The sequence below is a fragment of the Anoplolepis gracilipes genome, chromosome 5 (assembly GCF_047496725.1).
Source record: "Anoplolepis gracilipes chromosome 5, ASM4749672v1, whole genome shotgun sequence".
NCBI lineage: Eukaryota > Metazoa > Arthropoda > Insecta > Hymenoptera > Formicidae > Anoplolepis > Anoplolepis gracilipes.
In genome coordinates this window covers 10,882,708-10,900,034 of record NC_132974.1, presented here as the reverse complement: position 1 = coordinate 10,900,034, position 17,327 = coordinate 10,882,708, and the positions used below count along the sequence as shown (strand labels likewise).

Genomic DNA, 17,327 nt, shown 5'->3' with positions numbered 1-17,327 from the left:
TTTATTCGCGCGCAAGATTCATTTTTAGACAAGAACGATCGTGGGAATGCCACCGAGCGATTCGATTGCAGTTTCATAAGTGCGAATTAAAATCTATTCAGAAGCAATATATTACGATTCTTCAAATATCGAGACGATCGAGATATCGAGACTATTCCAGTGTATAATTAATTGCATTCATTTGAATCGCATCTCTCGTTCACATTTTTGCGAAATAAATATGTTTTAGTTTCTTTGACGAAAGAGCAAAGAAAATAAGTTTTTATATAAATATATTTTTATTAAACAATAATTCACGCGAGCTAATATTTTTAACGATAAATATTTTCAGTAGAGAAATATAAAGAGATATTTTATTCGAGATATTTTATTAAAATTAGAAATAGTTGAAATATACATATATAATATTTATGCAAATTACTACAAGAAATATAATTCTGAGAGAAATTCAAATGCACAAATGCGATTTCAAAATCTATTCAAAGAATAGATTTGATATTATAATTTTCGAAGTATCGAAACGATTGAGATGTCGGGACAAAATTGCAATATGTAATTAATTAAATTTTAATCGTATCTCTCTTTTGCACTTTTAATACGAAATAAATATGTACACACACCCACACATTAAGGACCGATTCCACCAACAATGTTAACTTTAAAATTGGTTCAAATTATATCTTTATCTCTTTCTTTTGAACTTATCTGGAAGAAACAAAGGTAGTTTAAACCGAAATTAAATTAATCAACGTTGGTGAAATTAGCCATTAGGCTTTTTGGCGAAAGAAAGAGCAAAAGAAGATATAATTATTGATGAATAAAGCTAATATTTTTGATGTATAGAAATAAAAGAGATAATAATAAATATTAGAAATGATCGAAATATATATACATATATATATTGAGCATTATTACAAGAGGTACCGGAGAGAGATACGATTATACCAAACAATGATATTTATATAGGTACTTGCATTAGACGATCACCAGCAGTTGCACTCTCGTTGCATGTCGACGAAATACGCCAGGACGACTCCGGTGGACGTCGGGCACACAGAAAGTCAAATCACCGATATTAAAATCGCCGGACATTGTCCATCGACACAACTTCACTTCAAGCTTTTTTCTCGATATAATTCTTCGCGTGCGAGAGATTCACTTGAGAGAAACGGTAAACCATTTCGCGGGGGACGTGCGTTACTTTGTGGCAACACACGCGATTTTGTGAACGATCGCGACGCGATTCGGTCTGTTCGTCAGATTAGACATTATTTCGAAACAATTCGAATCGAATAGCGATTATATTATTGACACGCCGATGTTCGATGTAATACTTGCACGATAAATAAGATCCCGAGAAACTCGCGACAACTTTTCGCGCGCGAGATTCGCTTTCAGCCACAGACAATCACAGGTGACAAGTGTGGAACGAATAAACAGTTTTGTATGCGCTCCATCTGGCGTTTTAATCTGCGCAACACTGGAATTATTTGATTGACCAATGAGAACAAGAGGAATAAGGCCCGCTTTGTCCAATCGCCAATCAGACGCAGTCTAAAAAGTCAAGTAAAGTCCACCTTCCATGATTTACTTCGTGATTTATCGAAAAAACGATATTGCGATTCTCGAAAGATTTAAATTATTTTCTGTTCCCCAATATCATAACGTCTAACCTTGAACAAATGTTTTAGGAGAAGTATAAAAGAAGAAAAGGAGAAGACACAGAGATATCTGTTTGTTATATCTATTTAACAATTTATTTCTTCACGTTCGAATAGTCAGCAAATCATAGTCTATTTTTGAGAGATATATTACACGGTAAGATACGCGTGTAATTTTAGTATTTTCTTCAATCGAAAATTTAGATTTGTAAATAGTATTATTTTACTCTTATTGGAATTTATGCGCTAAAAAAGCGCTAAATTTCTTTATTTTCCTTTAATTTTTGGCTTATGTACTTGTTATATATATTCTTACACATATTATATTGTACTTATATATATATATATTTGTAAAAAAGAAAATAATGTTAAAATTTTTACTTTTTCTAAAGACATTTTTTAGTTTGATATAAATAATAAATTGCTTTACAAATTCTGCAAACTATTTTTGCATATCTTTGTGATTTTAATACAAGTTTTTAATTATCTGTAATATTGAACAGGTCAATAAATTACTGCAACAATGAGTGGCAATTTGGTGAACGATATTCTGAATATGTACAAGTCCACTAATCCTTTCAAAATAGTAATGTCATGTTCTAGTCGAAAGGAGGTATATGATCGAGCTTCAGTTCATGAAGAACCTCATTATGCTAATGAAAATAGTATGGAATCAGAAACAGACTATGTAAAAGAATTTGTAGAAAAGGATGACCAAGAATTTTTAGAGGTAATATATATATATATATATATAGCACTATGTAATACTATTATCATTTTCACAATTGTTTTATTTTGTTTTTTTTACTTTTTATTTTGTTTTTTTTATTTCTTTCTTTAGTTGACAAATAATATAATTTCTGATAAAAATGATTTCTTGGACAATATGTCAGAAGTCACTGCATTTGAAGAAGAAATGTTTAGCAAACAAAATACGGCTCAAATTTATAGAACCTACAACTTTGCTTATCGACCCAAGACTAATTTACCTATTATTTCTGTGAGAAATAAAATTGTATCCATGATTGAGAATAATTCTGTCGTTGTTATCCGTGGTTCCACAGGTTGTGGAAAAACAACACAAATACCTCAGTTCATTCTTGATTCCGCATACGAGAAGAAACAACACTGTAACATCATAGGTATGCCCTGTCAGAGTTAAAATTATGTTTGTTTAATATTTGACTGTTATAGAATATTGCTTTAGTCTTATTAACATTTTGCTGATATGAGAATCTCTGTATTTTGCAGTAACGCAGCCAAGACGTATTGCCGCTTTGAGCATCGCGAAACGGGTCAGCCAGGAAAGAGAATGGCCTGTTGGTACACTGGTGGGATATGAAATGGGCCTGATAAAAAACAAATGTCAAGATACTCGTATAACATATTGCACGACTGGTGTACTTTTGCAAAGGCTCATAAATAAGAAAAATATGCTGCAATATACCCATATTATATTAGACGAAGTGCACGAGCGCGATAAAAACATGGATTTCCTTCTACTTGTGGTCAAAAAGTTATTGCGTACAAATTCCATAACAGTAAAAGTTATATTGATGTCCGCCACAATTGACGTAAATAAATTTGCTAAATATTTTTCCTCGCCTGTGGAAAATAAATTTCTGCCAGCACCTATTATTGATGTACCACAGCGTAATCCTTACAACGTTTCTATATATTATATAGATGATTTAGAAAATTTGGGTACTGTAAGTATATATTTTTTAATTATACACAAATAAATGTTTCAATGCTTGGGAACAAGTACTGTCATTATTTAGTTTAGAGGAAAAGAAAATATTACATGTTAACAGTATATTTTTTTTTAATGGAAATTCTTAAATTAAAGGTCTCATTATTAAATATTTTTATTTTGAGTATTAATATTAACATTTCTATAAATGCTAATTTTTGTAGATGAATATTATTCTTTTGATAATACACATATAATTAATGTTATTAACAAATAATTTTATTTTTTTTTTTCTTATTTTATTCAACGAACTAATCATGAAAAATGTTTTTTCGGATAGATACCTGAAGTAAATTACGATGCACCAAATTTCACATGTGAAATGTCTGAGTTTTGCGCACGTATTGTACATATTTTTGATCGCATTGACAGAAAGAGTAATGAAGATTCAGATAGTGCATACGATAGACATGCCGCGCTAATATTTTTACCTGGATTTCTTGAAATTGAAGAATTACGTTCTGTACTTTTATCACCAAAATACACGAGTGCGAAATGGGATATAATTATTTTACACTCATTGATCTCAACCGAGGATCAAGAAAATATATTTAAAAAGCCACCAAAAGATTTCCGACGTATCATACTATCAACCAATATTGCTGAAAGTAGCGTCACTGTCCCAGACGTTAAATACGGTACGTTGTCATCAATCACGAAGAATGAATGATATTTGTTTGTCGAATTTACTATTTTTATTTTAATTTATAAAATTATTTAATTTTCTTTTTCCTTTTTAGTAATTGATTTTTGTTTGACGAAACTTCTTATAAATGAACCTGGATCCAATTATCAGTGTCTACAGCTTTGTTGGGCAAGTAAATCAAATTGTCAGCAACGTGCTGGTCGTGCAGGTCGTCTAATGGACGGTAGAGTATACAGAATGGTGCCAAGATCATTTTATGAGGCAAGTATCATTTTTATACGAGATACATCAACTTCCAATAACCCGATTATATCTTTTCTCATATGGAGTACAATTTATAAATTATATTATTCTAAACATTGCAGACAATGCTACCAGAAGAAACTCTTCCAGAAATACTCAGAACTCCGCTCGCAAATGTAATTCTCAAGACAAAACAACTGAACATGGGCGAACCAAGAGCTCTGCTTGCTCTTTCTCTAGACCCACCCAATCTCAGCAATTTACGAAACACTATATTATTGTTAAAGGAAGTAGGTGCGTTGCTTGATAGAGGCCAAACCATTCAAGAATTTGATGGAGAACTAACGCCTCTAGGTCTTGTAATGGCCGCCCTTCCGTTAGACATACGTGTGTCGAAGTTGATCATTTTGGGTCATATCTTTGATATTCTACAAGATGCGATCATTATCGCGGCTAGTATGTCTGTCAAAAATATATTTAATATTGATTTTCACGAATTAGAATCGACTTATAACGAGAAGTTATATTGGTCCCATAAGTCGGACAGTGACAGCATAGCGTGCTTGAATGTCTTCAAGGTATGGCGAAATGATAAAGCAAATCGTCGTATAACTAACCCGCAGGAGGAAAAAGAATGGGCTAAACGAAACAGTCTCCGCGTGAAATCGCTGCGCGAGATCGATGCCTTCATAGCTGAGATAAGGATGAAATTACGCCGTTTTGGCATAAAAGAAACTATGGGTAACAGTAAAATCACTTGGGAAAGTCTTCGTATCGATCGCACTTTTATAATTAAAATAATAATCGCCGGTGCGTTTTATCCAAACTACTTCGTCAAGTTCCCGTACAAGGTGGAAGATAACAAACAGAGTATAGAGAAACTATTGTCGTTCCGCAACCCGATGAATACCGTCGTTCTACGGGGATGGCCGTTGCGTCAGCCCGGATCGGTTTACTCCAAGAGATTTCAGGAGTTCTTTGGACAGCATTTAGCAATCGACAATAAGGACATAACTATATCCTTTGATGGATCAAACCGTGTTTACATCGAATACGAGGGGAACTGCATGCCCGATTATTGGTTCGTTCAAACTTGTATCAAGCTAAGACAATGTCGATTTCCAATCGAAATAAAATTGTTAAGCGAAACGGACGCTTGTCGCCGAGCTGAAAAACTTGGTCTTACGAAGGATTATGGAAAAATCGTATTCTCTCCTTCCAATCCAGAAGAACCACCGTACAAACGATACATGTATGATAAGAAACCGTATCCAGAATTACCAGAACAATCCGAGTATCGGTCGAAGGTGACATTGCAAGGTCCCTTTTCGCCGATAGAGACTCGACTGGTTCATTTGGTGACCACGGGAATATCGAAAACTGTAACCATAGAAGCTACGTCGGTGAATTCTGTTCTACTCGACACCTGTTTGGATAATCCGAAAGGACTTATTCTCGTGGCACAAACTATTAATCAAAGTACCAAGAATGTGATGCATTTGATCTTACGAAATACAACTCTCTTGCCTAATACACCTGGTCTCGCGTCATTAATAACTTTAATTTTTACACCATACATGGAATTAAGACGTAGTCCTCTGGGCACTTATTACATGGGTGCTCTGTGTGGACTAGGATATGATCCTTCTACAGGCAAGAGCTTATTTCCGGAGCATGATATACACATTATGTTCGACATTGAGATCACGATAAATGATTTGCGAATGGTACAGCATTCAATATTTTAAATTTGCATACATTACACATAATACATGCAGCATATACCAATGAATTTAGATAAAATATTTGAGAGTTTCTTGTAAAAGATATTTGTTTACTATATAAATATATAAATCAAGATAATATTTTATATATATAAAATTTAATATACGCTAATTCTGTAAAAATTTTGTTGTAGATAAATAAATTACGCCACTGGATGAACGTTGGAATGTTCTTTAATGAAAATAACAATATTGACGAAGAAGCTCAAAATGAGCTAACGATAAAATGCCAGAATCAAATTAAGGATGCGTTCAACCAAGTAATATATAAACCCCGTAAGACACAGGAAGAGTCAATCTCAACTAATAATTTCGGCAAATGGAATTTATATGACGGAACTCTATTTTTGGAACCTGCTCGAGAAACCTTTAGAAAAAGTAATATATATCGTCTACATAAAGCATTGGAGTTGAACGAAAAAAACGATAAACTCGAAGAAATGATCAAGCATTTGTTAGAATTAGAGGTTCTGGCTTACAAGTATGTATATTCATTATCTCATTACACATTTCTTCAGAATTTCTATATAACAAACTAATATGTTGTCCATACATTTACAATGTATCTGTCGTTTCAAAGTCAAATATTACGTCGCGTTAACATGAAACAAAATTTTTCAATATATATTACATATTTGGTTATTGATATTAATAAATTAATTAATATATATCTTTGTTTATGTAAATTATTTTCAAATGTTGAATAAATCGCAAAATATAAATTAAGTTTTCAATATATATAATTGTTTTTTTTCTGTATCTTATAAAGAATTATTTTAATATTAATTGATTAAATCATTCTATATACTATTTTATATACTAAATATATATAATTCTAAGATGTAATAAATTATTAGTAATATTGGTAATATTTTATAGTATTCCTTTTAATACAGTCGGACCTCTTATCCTACGACATTTTCGGTCCGGAATCTTCCTCTTAAACCTCTGATCCTACGACTAAAATTTGAGAGTGGGGATATAATTCCCCTTTCGCGATCGTAGCATGAGAGGATTTTTTGTCGTAGGATAAGAGGTCCGACTGTATTAGTAAAATTATATTTTATACTATATTTGCAGAGATCCAAGTGAGACTAGTATCGCACCTGTTTACTGTAAATTGTGTCAAACAGAAGTCTATGGCATTATTGATCTTCGTGCACATTTATGTTCGAAGCAACATACAACGAATCAACGATTGATAGATACAACTGCTGATTTTGGAGAAAATCTGGAAAGTCTTCTATCAAAAATCAAGCTATAATATAATATAATAAAATTAGATCGCAGTTGATTAATCTTCCTTTTTTTTAATTTTATAAAGTATTTCTCTATACACATGTATATTGTTATTTACTCGTTTAGTTTAGTTTATTTGACATTATACATAAAACCAAAGAATTTATATAGTACATAATTACATAAGTAAAATATTATTAATCATATTTTGAAAAACTTATTGACTATATCGTTAGAAAAAGAAGACCAATGTCCTCTTATATAATATATTTTCCTTTTATTTTTATTTCACAATTGAGCATTATTTTTATTTCACAGTTGAACATTATTATTTTACGTTATTTTTTTAATTTTAATAATTTCAGAAATTAATTCGTCAATATTATATATATAACATATAAATAGATAAGCATTTTTCATATAGATGTATTACATATATGTATGTATTGTATGTTTGTATTCATCAAATGAAAAAATTATATTTTATAATTTTAGAAGATAAATATTTTTATATTTATTTCCCTAAAAGTTTAAAAAGACGTCAGTTTTTTACAAAAATAGCTAAACTTACAACTAAACTTCTTTTATAAAATCTAGAATAGAATGATAAATTTAGTTATCTTTGTAACTCTACTTTATTTTCTCTTTGAAATGAATATACATATAACAGACTTAAAGTTTAAATAACCTGAAAGGTGCTTGGCTTGATTTAAACTTGATTTTAAAAACAGCTAATCAAAAGCCGAATTAAGTAATAAAGGGAAGTAGATGCTGTTGAATTTGCAAAAAAAGATGCGTGATAAATTATTTGCAACAAATTACTTTACAAATATAAATAAATTTATACTTTTATTTTTATTTATATTTATCAAGTAATTTGTCGTAAGCGATTTATCGCACCCATATTTCTGCGGATTCAAAAGCATTCACTTTTTTTAAATAAAAATAAGAGTGCACGAATTTTTTTTTACTTTAGCATTTTTTTAAGTATAAAAAGACAAGGCAATTACAACTACAAGGTCCTAAAAAAAAAAAAAAAAAAAAAATCTCCCACTTTTATCCGCTCAATTTATCAGACTGCACAAGAAAGAATGAAAACTGAATTTGATAGAATGAGGGCGCTCTTGGTACTAGTACATTCATTTACTTATTACAAAATTAGAATTTCCGAATTTGTTATGGTGGCATACAATATATATATAATGATAAATGCTTGTCAATGCACACAGTTTCAATCTATTTATATTAGTGATTCCATTGCTTAATTCGATTCTTAAATTTCTTAGATACTGGCGTGATCTTTATATTTCTCGTTGAAGATAGCGAGCTCCAGGTTGTGTATATAATAGTCTACCAGGTACGTTAGGGGCTGCGCCACTAACATAAGTACCAGGAGATGGTGGTGGCGGCGGCGGATATGGACCAGGAGGTGGTTGAGGTGCTCGTACAGGATAACCTGAAGTAATTCCACCCGTTTTTGCACCCTGTATTACAGATAAAAGTTGTTATATGCAAATATATATATGTAACTACTATTATAAATGCATTATTATAATAAATATTACATGCGGCATATAAGCTTCTGTCAAACTTAGCAAGCTACATGCTGTCTGAATAAATTTTATCAGAATTTTTTTATTCTTCTAGAAAAATTCAAAAATATAAAGAAATAATAATATTTAAGCACAACCTGAGGTGGTTGTTGAATTGGAATAGCTCCACCATGGACGGTAACGTGATTCGTCGGTCGTAGGTAAAACTTATCCTCACCATAAGCTCCTTTGTGCTCCATCGAATGTAAATTAGTTACATATGCTGTAAAACATATATAATTTACGTGAGTAAAGAATAAAACTTCATGAGATTTTATTTCTCTCTCTTCGTAATGTTCTTAATTATTAATTATTAATTATTAGAATTGTGTATTATAAAATTACAGATTTACACAAAGTGATGATTTAAAAAAAGTTAATAAAGAATCCAACAAGACGTTTCTCACATTTCATATATCTTTATTTAACGTCTTTATTTAATATAAAGATAAAATTATAGAATTATTATCATTTTTTTATATCAGATTGTATTTCTCAACTAAAAATTGTTTTGATTTTAAATTTGACGTTTTCTTGTAACACTAATTTTTTACTTTAATTTTTTTTAAGTTGATCCATGAAAGAAAAGGAAAAAAAGACTAATGAAAATCTTGCAAACCTGTTTCAAAAATTAATTTCTGAAAAACTTTTTTAATTCTTTGTTTAATTTTATTGGCGAAATTAAATAGAAGTATTTTTATAAAAAAAAAACTTTTATATAAAAGTTACTCTGTATTATGCTTTTATTGTTTTAGATTGTGTATGTATGAGTTATTTTCTTTTAGACTTTCTGTTAAACACATTGCATAAAAATTAAGATTTATACTTTGAGAGATACATGAGAGAACATAAGTTGACATATAATAATAGTTAATATTACCACTCTGGTGTGTAGCCAATGGTGCTCTACCTCCAGAAAGATAAACGGGTTTAGCCGATTCTGAGGATTCTCGAGATGGTTGTGACACAGGTGCGGAATAACTGTAAACACTCTGGCCTGTAGGCGCCGAATAAAAATTCGATGCGGAGTACTGGTTATTTTCTGTCGAATAAAAAAATACACAAGATGAGTAAAAAAATATTTGCAAAAGAAATAGCATGCATTCTTTTAATAAAAATAGTATAAAACTAGTAGCAAAAAAAAATTCATAAATTCATATTTACTGTTCCAAAGAACTGCCCGAGAATCACTAGATCGTCTAGCAGCTTCCTCAGATTCTGCAAAAGATATAAGAAAATAGTATTTGATACCATCGTTGTATGTGCGCCAATAGTATATAATGCCATCGTTGTATTCACGGATATTGCATTTAAAAAATTGCAACTTGAAAATCAGTTTGTTTTATATTTTAACTCATTGTTTTTTTAGAGTTTGATTATTATTACCAATAATGAAAATACAAACATGTAAGGCATAAATATGGCAATAAATGTGACTTTTGTATACTAACTAGGTGGTGGGGGATTGTAATTTGGAATAGATGGTGGCGGTTTGTATCCATATGTATGATATGGAGATGCAGTCGGTGGAGGCGATGGACTGTGAGTCCTTTTTAAAGTACCCTGCAAAGAGAAATATACAATTAAATTTTATATATATTACAGAATATGTAAGATTTATTTAATAAAGTGTATATATACAATACACTAAAGTTACACGTACACTCGGTAATAGATGTGTTGGAGCACCAACTGCAACTTTGTAAAGAGGACTGCTGCTTCGTGCTATTGGCAAAAACAATTGAGGATGTACCACTCTTGGACCTGTTGCTGGATATCCTCCCACTGTTGTCAAGACTTCTGAAGAAACACTGAAATATTAAATCTTGTTACATAAATCTTATAATTGTTGAATTCAGTTTCTGGAAAAATTAGAAAGAATGGTGCAAACCTGGTTTCTTTTATAAGTTGTCGTCTTCTATCATCTTCATTTAGAACTTTTTTTAATTGTAAAAACAACTGATGTTTCTCATCTTTCAACTGGGCTAATTCATTCTCCAGATTAGAGATTTGTTCTCGTGTTTCGCCTAATGTCATCACATCTTGCTTCTGTTGTCGCTCTCTTTCCTTACGTAAACGCTCTTCCTCTGCATCAGCTTCTTGTTCTAGGATATAATATATATGTATACAGTACTATTAAAAAAGAAGTTAATTTTTAGAAAAAATTCCATATAATTATGTAATCAGAAAAGAATAGGTTTTATAAATTAATTTATATAAATTAGAATAATTAGGTAAATTAAAATAATTAAAACAACGAAAGTCTGTATAAATATATGTCCCTAAATAAATAGGAGTTTTCAAGAGTTTTTAAATTATAAAGAAAAAGATTTTTCTCACTTTTTTACCTTGTTTCTTTCGTTGTCGTTCTCTCATAATGTGAGTTTTTAATGCCTGCCACATTTGCTCGTTGCATTGGGGTGGTCCAACTAGCATCGCTGGCATCTTTTTGTCCTAATAGTTTTTCACTTCTCTCTTTCTTTATGTAAAATACTTAAAATACTTAAAATATATTTGTTATATTTAACACATACAATAATTTGTTTCTTTATTCATGTGGTTGTATTAGCAACTACTGCAAATTCAGTGGCATTTCAAGAACTTTCAGAGTAGCTTTGCGTAATGTCAAGATTTTTTGTGTGCAGTAGCATAAGGATTATGTTTATATCTGATTAAATATATCTTAGATAATATAAATACAGTTTTATTTTAAATTTATCTAATTATAAAAAATAAGAGAAAAATAAAAATCATCTACATAACTTTAGATTGACATCCGTTTATCCTATAACATAATACACTGAAATAAACCTTTCCTAGCTCATGCTAGAATTCCTATTTTCTGATTTTCTAGATTTCTCAATGTCACGACACTATAAAGCTATTCTGTAATTATTGATATAATACCTACACAAAGTGTGTGGTTTCGTTGAAACACGAATATTTCTTTCTTTCTTCTCTTATGTGGAACTGGACACTTCAGTTCATGCTGTCAAAAATCTAAACAATAATACTTTTTATTTCACTTTTCCTATATACACTGTTTTGCTTTTTTTCCTTTTTTTATCAATTACTTTTAAGTATTTTTCTTCTTAAATACATGTAGGGACACGATAGGACTCAATCCTAAGATCCTTCATACGACAAGTTTGATATTCTGAAATACAAACATATGTATACTTATATATATATAACAGTGCCAGGCCAGAAGAAGGTACAAACACACACACACACACACACGCGCGCGCGCGCACACACACACACACACACGCACGCACGCACGCACACACACACACACACACACACACACACACACACACACACACACACACACACACACACACACACACACACACACACACACACACACACAAAACTGTTGTGAAGAGGATGACGCACACATGCAAACGCATAAATGGTATGTATGCGCAACACATATACACGACCGCGTGTGCGCGTCATCCATTTGATATATAAATAATAAATATGTATGTATATACGGTTGCATGTGCATGCACTTGGCTCTTCTTTCTGGCATCATTGATCCATAGGATATAAAATATATAGAGAGATGAAACACAGCGAACTCTATAATACCGTTATTCCTTGAAGTAGAGTTTTCGATCGACCAATCAAGACAAAAGTAATAAAAATTTCTTTGTCCTGATTGGTCAATCAAAACTACTCTACTTCAATGAATGAATTTTAGAACGCAATCCAAAAGTTGCCTTAAATCAGCTGGTACCCTGTATACGGAGTACATCAAATATTAAAAAACAACAAATATAATAATACAACTATTTTGTAACAAATTTTGTTCCTTAATAACCGATATAAATGATGAAGACCGAGATGTATAATGAGATAACAACGACAATTCGTAATTTTCGAGGGCTGTCGAAAGATTGTGCCAAAATGCTGAAAGAAAAATATAACGAGTAAAAAATCCTTTTTTAATAATTACATATTAATTAAAAAAAAAAAATAAATAGGAAAGTTAAACAAATTTGTTGATTTATAAATAATTCTGTAATTAACCACATGAACAATTATGTCATCTCTGTTGAGTTAGTCAAGTACACATGTCATTTTGAAAATATAAAGGCACTAAAATTTCTCTTTTTCTTATTTGTGCAGCATCCACTCAAATACATTATATAGCATCTTATCTTTAGAGATACAACAGAAAATGAAAGTTAACCATATCAAATTATTTGGGAATAATAAAAGTTATTATGACAGGTAAATTAGGTTTATAATAAAATAATTATAAATTTTTATATATAATATGTCATGAAAATATAATTAAGTATTTAAAACATAATTATATCTACTCATTTTTATATTATAATTTTTTATAAATTTTAGCTACTTGGAGGCAGTACAAAATGGAGAACCGACAGGTATTTTATTGAGGATGGCAAAAGATATTGATGCTGCACCAGCTTTATTAGCACGTAATGTCTTGGAGAAATACTGCATGTGTGATAATGCAAATGGTATATAGTTAATAATTAATAACTGACAGAATAAGACATGGAATAATTAACAAGTTTTAAGTTACAAATTAAAATATATTAAATTTATTTCAGTTTCAAAAAATGTAATTACCAAGCTATTTAAGGACACTACACTCATAGGAGATAAGGATCTTGCATATGAAATTTATCTGGTAATCAATCTAAAGAAATATATAGTGTTTCATAAAAAAAAGACAAATCTAGTATATTTAATTACGATATAAATTATTAATGTAAATAGAATAAATCTCGAAAAGAATTAACATTTTTTGTGAAAGAACTTATGATTTAATTTTCTTCTTTCAGTGTATATTATATGACGACTTATATGGTCCTATAGCTGATGCTATGGGAATGTAAGTATTCTTCATTGCAGTTAATCAACATAATAACTGTACCATTTTTTCACCAAATAGAATATACGTTTTATTATCATTTATCTTTATTTATAAGAAAATAATTTTTATCTTCATTTAAAAAGAAATAAATTATATAATTCTAAACTTTTATTAAAAATTCTAACACTTGCTCTTCTATATTTTCCCTTATGTTTATCAATTTTTCTGTAATATAAAATTGTGACAAAATAATTATTACTAGTTTATAAAGCACAAAAGCTTGTTAATTCTGATTTACAATAGATTTTGAAATATAGATATTTTCTTTTTCAGTTGCATAGGACAAGAATATGAAGTAAAACTTCAAGATTGTTTAATACAAAGAAACATTGCATTCCGCAATGAAGAACATTTACGATTACGAGGATATGATAAGACTCCGGACATTAAGCTGGAAGTTCCAATCGCAGTGAATGGCTGTGTAATAAATTGGATTGAATCGAAGGCACGATTTGGAAATGTAGAAGTTCATCAAAAATATATAAAGGAACAGTTTTTGAGTTATTGGAATAGATTTGGATCTGGACTTGTTATTTATTGGTTTGGATTTCTCGAAAGTCTAAACAAATCGACTGAGAAGAAGTTCATTATAATGGATCATTTTCCCGAAAGTATTACATACATGGATCCAGCTTGTATCAAGCCTACAAATAATACATGATTATTATTGACATAATTGCATTTATAAATTTATCTGTTGTTATATAATTTTCTTCAATGCGACGCATCTAATTTATAAATAGATTTCTCGATAGTGTCCGTCATGATTAACGTTATTTATACTATTTCTGACTTTTGTTATAGACTGAAGTATTTTATACTTTCATATTGACTACACATTCAGTTAATTAAAAATTTTTTTTTTCTGTTAAACTTTCTCTTCATAATTTGTAAAATATATTTTATAGATAAATATATCAAAATCAAAATAAGTAAATACATGGTTACAAATATATACATATATTTTACAATGTTATAATGAATTTGCCTAATAAAAAAAAGATATCCATTTCTAGAATTGGAAAATTGATGTTGTATAGATATTAATTTAGGCATGCACATTCATGTCTGAATGCAAGAGAATATGACAAATATTCTTGTTTTATGTTAAAGAATTCGTCAAAACAAAGTTTATCAAATTTTATCTTTCTTTTTATTTTTATCCGATACTGTATATTTGTCATAACTTTTTGTTGGATCAAAAGGTTCCCATCTACTCGCTGGAAAAATATGTTTATTTCTCTCGTACCATGATCTAAAAATATAAAGAGAATTATATAGTAATTACAAAATATGTAAGAGAGCATAAAAACAATACATATATTTTAATAATAAATACCTAAGTAATACTTTTCCAGCATGTGATTCCTCGGTTTCAACAGAAGCGTCGTGCATAACTCGAATATCATCGTGAACGTCAAATGTGAACAAAGGTCCGCTCTTCCCTCGTGCCTAATCACATTATATAAATAAAATGCAAGCATTATGATATTGCTTTATGAAGCTACATATGTCTAAATGCCCTTTTACCTTAGTTACAATGAAATCGTAGAATGTGTAATGATGAGGCAAAATAAGATCTTCTTTAACATACATTAATTGATCTGCCATCACTGTTTTAAGTTCACTAAATTCACGCCTCAGAACTTCCAAGCATCTCTGAAGAAGCTGATAAATAGAATTACCTGTATAAAGAAAAAAACTTTTATTTGCAATAAAATGAATTATATATGATATACTTAAAAAAGCATAAAAAAAAAATTATATATTATATGTATCACTGTTTCAATATTAAAATTTATATTAAAATCTATATTACCTTTCTTCATTATAACACTTCGACGATGGCCAGATCCATCCCAATAACTGAATGTGATTTCAATCTCTTCTTCCTTTAGTACATTCTGTTTTGTAGCCCATTCTTGTCTCAATTCTTCCCTAAGTTTATTTTCTTCCTCCTCTCTTTCTCTATCAGGTAGGAAACTTGTATCCACATCTGGATTTTTCTTGATCTTTTTAATAACAGATTCATTGCATTGTGTATTTTTGGGTTTTGGAGAGTTTTCTGTGCTGTCATCCGAGATTTCGGCTTCCTCTTCTTCATCTAAATTAAAGGATAAAGCTTGAATTTGTCTTTTCTGTTTATTCTTTTCTGCTTGTTTTGCCGCCAATGCCTTTTCCTTTTCCTGTTCTTTTTCTCGTTCTTTTTGAGCAAGTTTTCTTTCACGTTCTTTCACTATATTTTCCTGCTTGGCTTTCATCTCATTCAATGTAACTAATCCAATCGTGGAAGTCTTCAATTGTTGCTCAACAGCATTATAATGAGTTGCAAACTTATTCTCTATATTATGAATCTTTAAATCATCTTCAATTTTCTTTTTTCGTAGTTCTATTTCTTGCTGGGCAATTTCTCTTTTCTTCATTAACTGCATAGCTCGTCCAGCTTCGCTGGCTGCTCCTTTGTAATGCGCCATATTTTACAAGAATGACCAAACTCTAATTTCTCTTCTCTTTAAAATAAATGAATGAATCTCTTGATGTCTCCACAAAATTTCTTATAGGATAAAAAACCTGAAAAAAGATATATAGAAGTTAAAATATGTACAATTTTTTAATTCAATATATAAATAATAAACAGACATACACACGCACACTTATTTACAAACAGCTTGCAGAAATTATGTTAACTTTTAAAACTCTAATTTCTTAACATACACATTGTTTACAATAATAAAATAGCATATATCTATAACCTCGAAATTTGTAACATAAGAATCTTTGCATATATAAGAAAATCAATCAAATAACATTTTTTATAAAAACTAAATTTTTCTAAAGTATACATCACAAACGCATACTCACTAACAATGCAATTTTTAAAGTATTCAAAAGAAATTTATAGATTTAAACAAAATATATCCATTCACTGAACTGGTGCTTTTCATTAATAAAATATCCTTACTTATTCTTGTATGTTTAATAATTCGTCAATATTATGGAGTTGTGTACTTTACAATAAAATCAATTAATTGCAAAACAAAAAGTTGCAGAGCATCTTGATAAAAACTTTTTCCCAATTATTTTCGAAATAATCAATGATAATAATAAGCAGTCAAAACATTGGATCCATTTAATATCATTGAGCTGTTTATAAACGATTATTCGTGATTCGTGATTGGTGTATATTTCTGCATCTATCCAAAAAAAAAAAACACACCAATCACAAATAATCGCTCACGAGTAGCCCAATAAGAGCAATGTAGTATTGACACCTATTGGTCTAATTTACAATGTCACAAGTCACAGATGGTAAAGATGTTGCATTCAATGTCAGTTTATATTTTCTCGAGTGAACTCTGTCTCTTTTTATACATTAAGGTGCCTTTTCATGCTGACGCTCGACGCTCATTTTCAGCGTCAAAAGACATCACGTGACCAAAAATAAAAATACCAATTCATCAATTTTGATCATGTGATATGTTTTAATGACA

At 30.1% G+C, this 17,327-nt stretch overlaps 4 protein-coding genes across 8 annotated transcripts; 2 read left to right on the top strand and 2 right to left on the bottom strand.

The window, feature by feature from the left end:
- The first annotated feature begins 1,632 nt into the window (after nt 1–1,632).
- On the top strand, nt 1,633–7,351 carry LOC140665753 (probable ATP-dependent RNA helicase spindle-E). 2 transcript variants are annotated; one of them, XM_072892234.1, is made up of 9 exons: nt 1,633–1,818; nt 2,165–2,391; nt 2,503–2,803; nt 2,913–3,370; nt 3,695–4,052; nt 4,155–4,321; nt 4,426–6,030; nt 6,222–6,568; nt 7,168–7,351. In XM_072892234.1, the coding sequence occupies exons 2-9, from the start codon at nt 2,185–2,187 to the stop codon at nt 7,349–7,351; spliced, it is 3,627 nt and encodes a 1,208-aa protein (XP_072748335.1). In that variant the 5' UTR covers nt 1,633–1,818; nt 2,165–2,184. The 2 variants fall into 2 exon arrangements, with proteins under 2 accessions (XP_072748335.1, XP_072748336.1); XM_072892235.1 differs by lacking the exon at nt 1,633–1,818 and having other exon boundaries at nt 2,259–2,391; nt 2,726–2,803.
- A 60-nt stretch (nt 7,352–7,411) lies between these two features.
- Nucleotides 7,412–12,082, bottom strand: LOC140665754 (uncharacterized). Of its 3 annotated transcripts, none has more exons than XM_072892236.1 (10): nt 11,993–12,082; nt 11,830–11,918; nt 11,267–11,411; nt 10,810–11,023; nt 10,582–10,729; nt 10,370–10,481; nt 10,083–10,136; nt 9,799–9,960; nt 9,017–9,141; nt 7,412–8,810 (listed from the first exon to the last, which is right to left on the bottom strand). In XM_072892236.1, exons 3-10 carry the CDS (start codon nt 11,361–11,363, stop codon nt 8,628–8,630), a joined length of 1,095 nt encoding a protein of 364 aa, XP_072748337.1. In that variant the 5' UTR covers nt 11,364–11,411; nt 11,830–11,918; nt 11,993–12,082; the 3' UTR covers nt 7,412–8,627. The 3 variants fall into 3 exon arrangements, with proteins under 3 accessions (XP_072748337.1, XP_072748338.1, XP_072748339.1); XM_072892237.1 differs by having other exon boundaries at nt 11,267–11,397; XM_072892238.1 differs by having other exon boundaries at nt 11,267–11,420; nt 11,830–12,073.
- A 553-nt stretch (nt 12,083–12,635) lies between these two features.
- On the top strand, nt 12,636–14,497 carry LOC140666072 (CDAN1-interacting nuclease 1). The gene is made up of 6 exons (XM_072892841.1): nt 12,636–12,856; nt 13,056–13,160; nt 13,287–13,417; nt 13,511–13,590; nt 13,745–13,794; nt 14,110–14,497. The coding sequence occupies exons 1-6, from the start codon at nt 12,756–12,758 to the stop codon at nt 14,495–14,497; spliced, it is 855 nt and encodes a 284-aa protein (XP_072748942.1). The 5' UTR covers nt 12,636–12,755.
- LOC140666071 (protein FAM50 homolog) lies at nt 14,402–16,977 on the bottom strand. Of its 2 annotated transcripts, none has more exons than XM_072892840.1 (5): nt 16,699–16,977; nt 15,656–16,407; nt 15,367–15,521; nt 15,176–15,288; nt 14,402–15,091 (listed from the first exon to the last, which is right to left on the bottom strand). In XM_072892840.1, exons 2-5 carry the CDS (start codon nt 16,308–16,310, stop codon nt 14,971–14,973), a joined length of 1,044 nt encoding a protein of 347 aa, XP_072748941.1. In that variant the 5' UTR covers nt 16,311–16,407; nt 16,699–16,977; the 3' UTR covers nt 14,402–14,970. The 2 variants fall into 2 exon arrangements, with proteins under 2 accessions (XP_072748941.1, XP_072748939.1); XM_072892838.1 differs by having other exon boundaries at nt 16,799–16,977.
- Nucleotides 16,978–17,327: the final 350 nt, after the last annotated feature.